Source organism: Urtica dioica, chromosome 8, assembly GCF_054948205.1.
Source record: "Urtica dioica subsp. dioica isolate 48M chromosome 8, U.dioica_male_clone48M_v1_H2, whole genome shotgun sequence".
NCBI classification, from domain to species: domain Eukaryota; kingdom Viridiplantae; phylum Streptophyta; class Magnoliopsida; order Rosales; family Urticaceae; genus Urtica; species Urtica dioica.
In genome coordinates, this window is record NC_142763.1 from 35089858 (window position 1) to 35091218 (window position 1361).

At 33.6% G+C, this 1361-nt stretch overlaps 1 protein-coding gene across 1 annotated transcript; it reads left to right on the forward strand.

The window, feature by feature from the left end:
* The first annotated feature begins 303 nt into the window (after positions 1-303).
* Positions 304-956, forward strand: LOC149389495 (auxin-responsive protein SAUR68-like). The gene has a single exon (XM_089624224.1). The coding sequence runs from the start codon at positions 376-378 to the stop codon at positions 844-846; it is 471 nt and encodes a 156-aa protein (XP_089480350.1). The 5' UTR covers positions 304-375; the 3' UTR covers positions 847-956.
* Positions 957-1361: the final 405 nt, after the last annotated feature.

The window sequence follows — 1361 nt, forward strand, 5'->3', positions numbered from 1 at the left end:
AAGTACTGTACCCGTTAAGGCGTGGTATAACTAACTGTGCTAAACTATACCCACTTGAAAGAGACAGCTACAACAAAAGAATGGCCTACCCATAAAGTCACGTCTTTTTTATGTTTGTTGATTTCGAACACCATAACAAAAAAATTCAACCATTTATAAATAAATAAACCTTCATTAGCTAGGACCATCACATGCTTTTGTTTCCAATTCACCAATGCAAAGAAAACAATAATGGACTAATGACTTTCCGGGTTTTAGCACACTATATATAACACGGTAGTTGCAACAAGTATAGTCGTCTCACACTAAAACTACACAAATATTTTACCAAAACATTAAACTCTCTTTCATTTGAAAAACCCTCAGAAATTTAGCATGACGAAGATCAGCACCAAAAACCTAACTTCTATTGCAAGGCAGTGGCGGCGATTGGCTAGGATAAAGAGAATCACGCTTCCGATCATTGCAAGCCCTAGCAAAGAAGAGAAAACCTTATATGCCACGTCACCAAAGACTGAAAAGGGTCACTTTGTGGTGTACACCGCAGATTCGAGGCGTTTCGTGCTTCCTTTGGTGTATCTAGATAACTCCGTGTTTCAAGAGCTTCTCAGATTCGCCGAAGAAGAGTTTGGGTTGCCGAGGGATCGCCCTCTAACTCTGCCGTTCGACTCGGTGTTTATGGATTATTTAATTTGGTTGATTAAAAGAAATGTTGCAAATGATATTATTGAGAAAGCTTTGCTAACATCTATTGATAATATGCCTACGAGTCGTTGTTGCTTATCAAGTCCTTACCTAAATACCCAAGATGTGGAAAACCCTCACTTCGTGATCCAGGGATTCTGAATATATCAAATTTTTTATTTATTTTTCGTGTATGCTTTTTTAGTATTCTATTTGAATCGAGCAATCAATATTATCAGTATTATTTGCTTCTTCAAGAATGTTAAATACTACCTAATTTACAGCAATTATGAAAGAGTATCACCCGTAAATCTCAGTAAAAAAATTTAATTTCAATCATAAAATAAGATATGTATAGTAAAAAAAAAAATTGTAGTGTGTAATAAATAATGATGTATCGTATTGTAGGGTCTAATGTGTATATCGTATCGTAGGGTCTCATGTGTACATTGATTCTGATATGCAAACCTGACTCCAGCTAAGTAGTTTATTATTGTGGTAATATAGTGAAGTGGTGAAAAGTTGCTTACAACTTAAAGTTATTGTGAATATATATATATATATATATATATATATATATATATATAGTATCTACTTATAATTATAGTTTAACTATTTAAATATTAAGGATATAACTCAATTTATGCATGTCTCTCATGCATGCGTATTACGTTAGT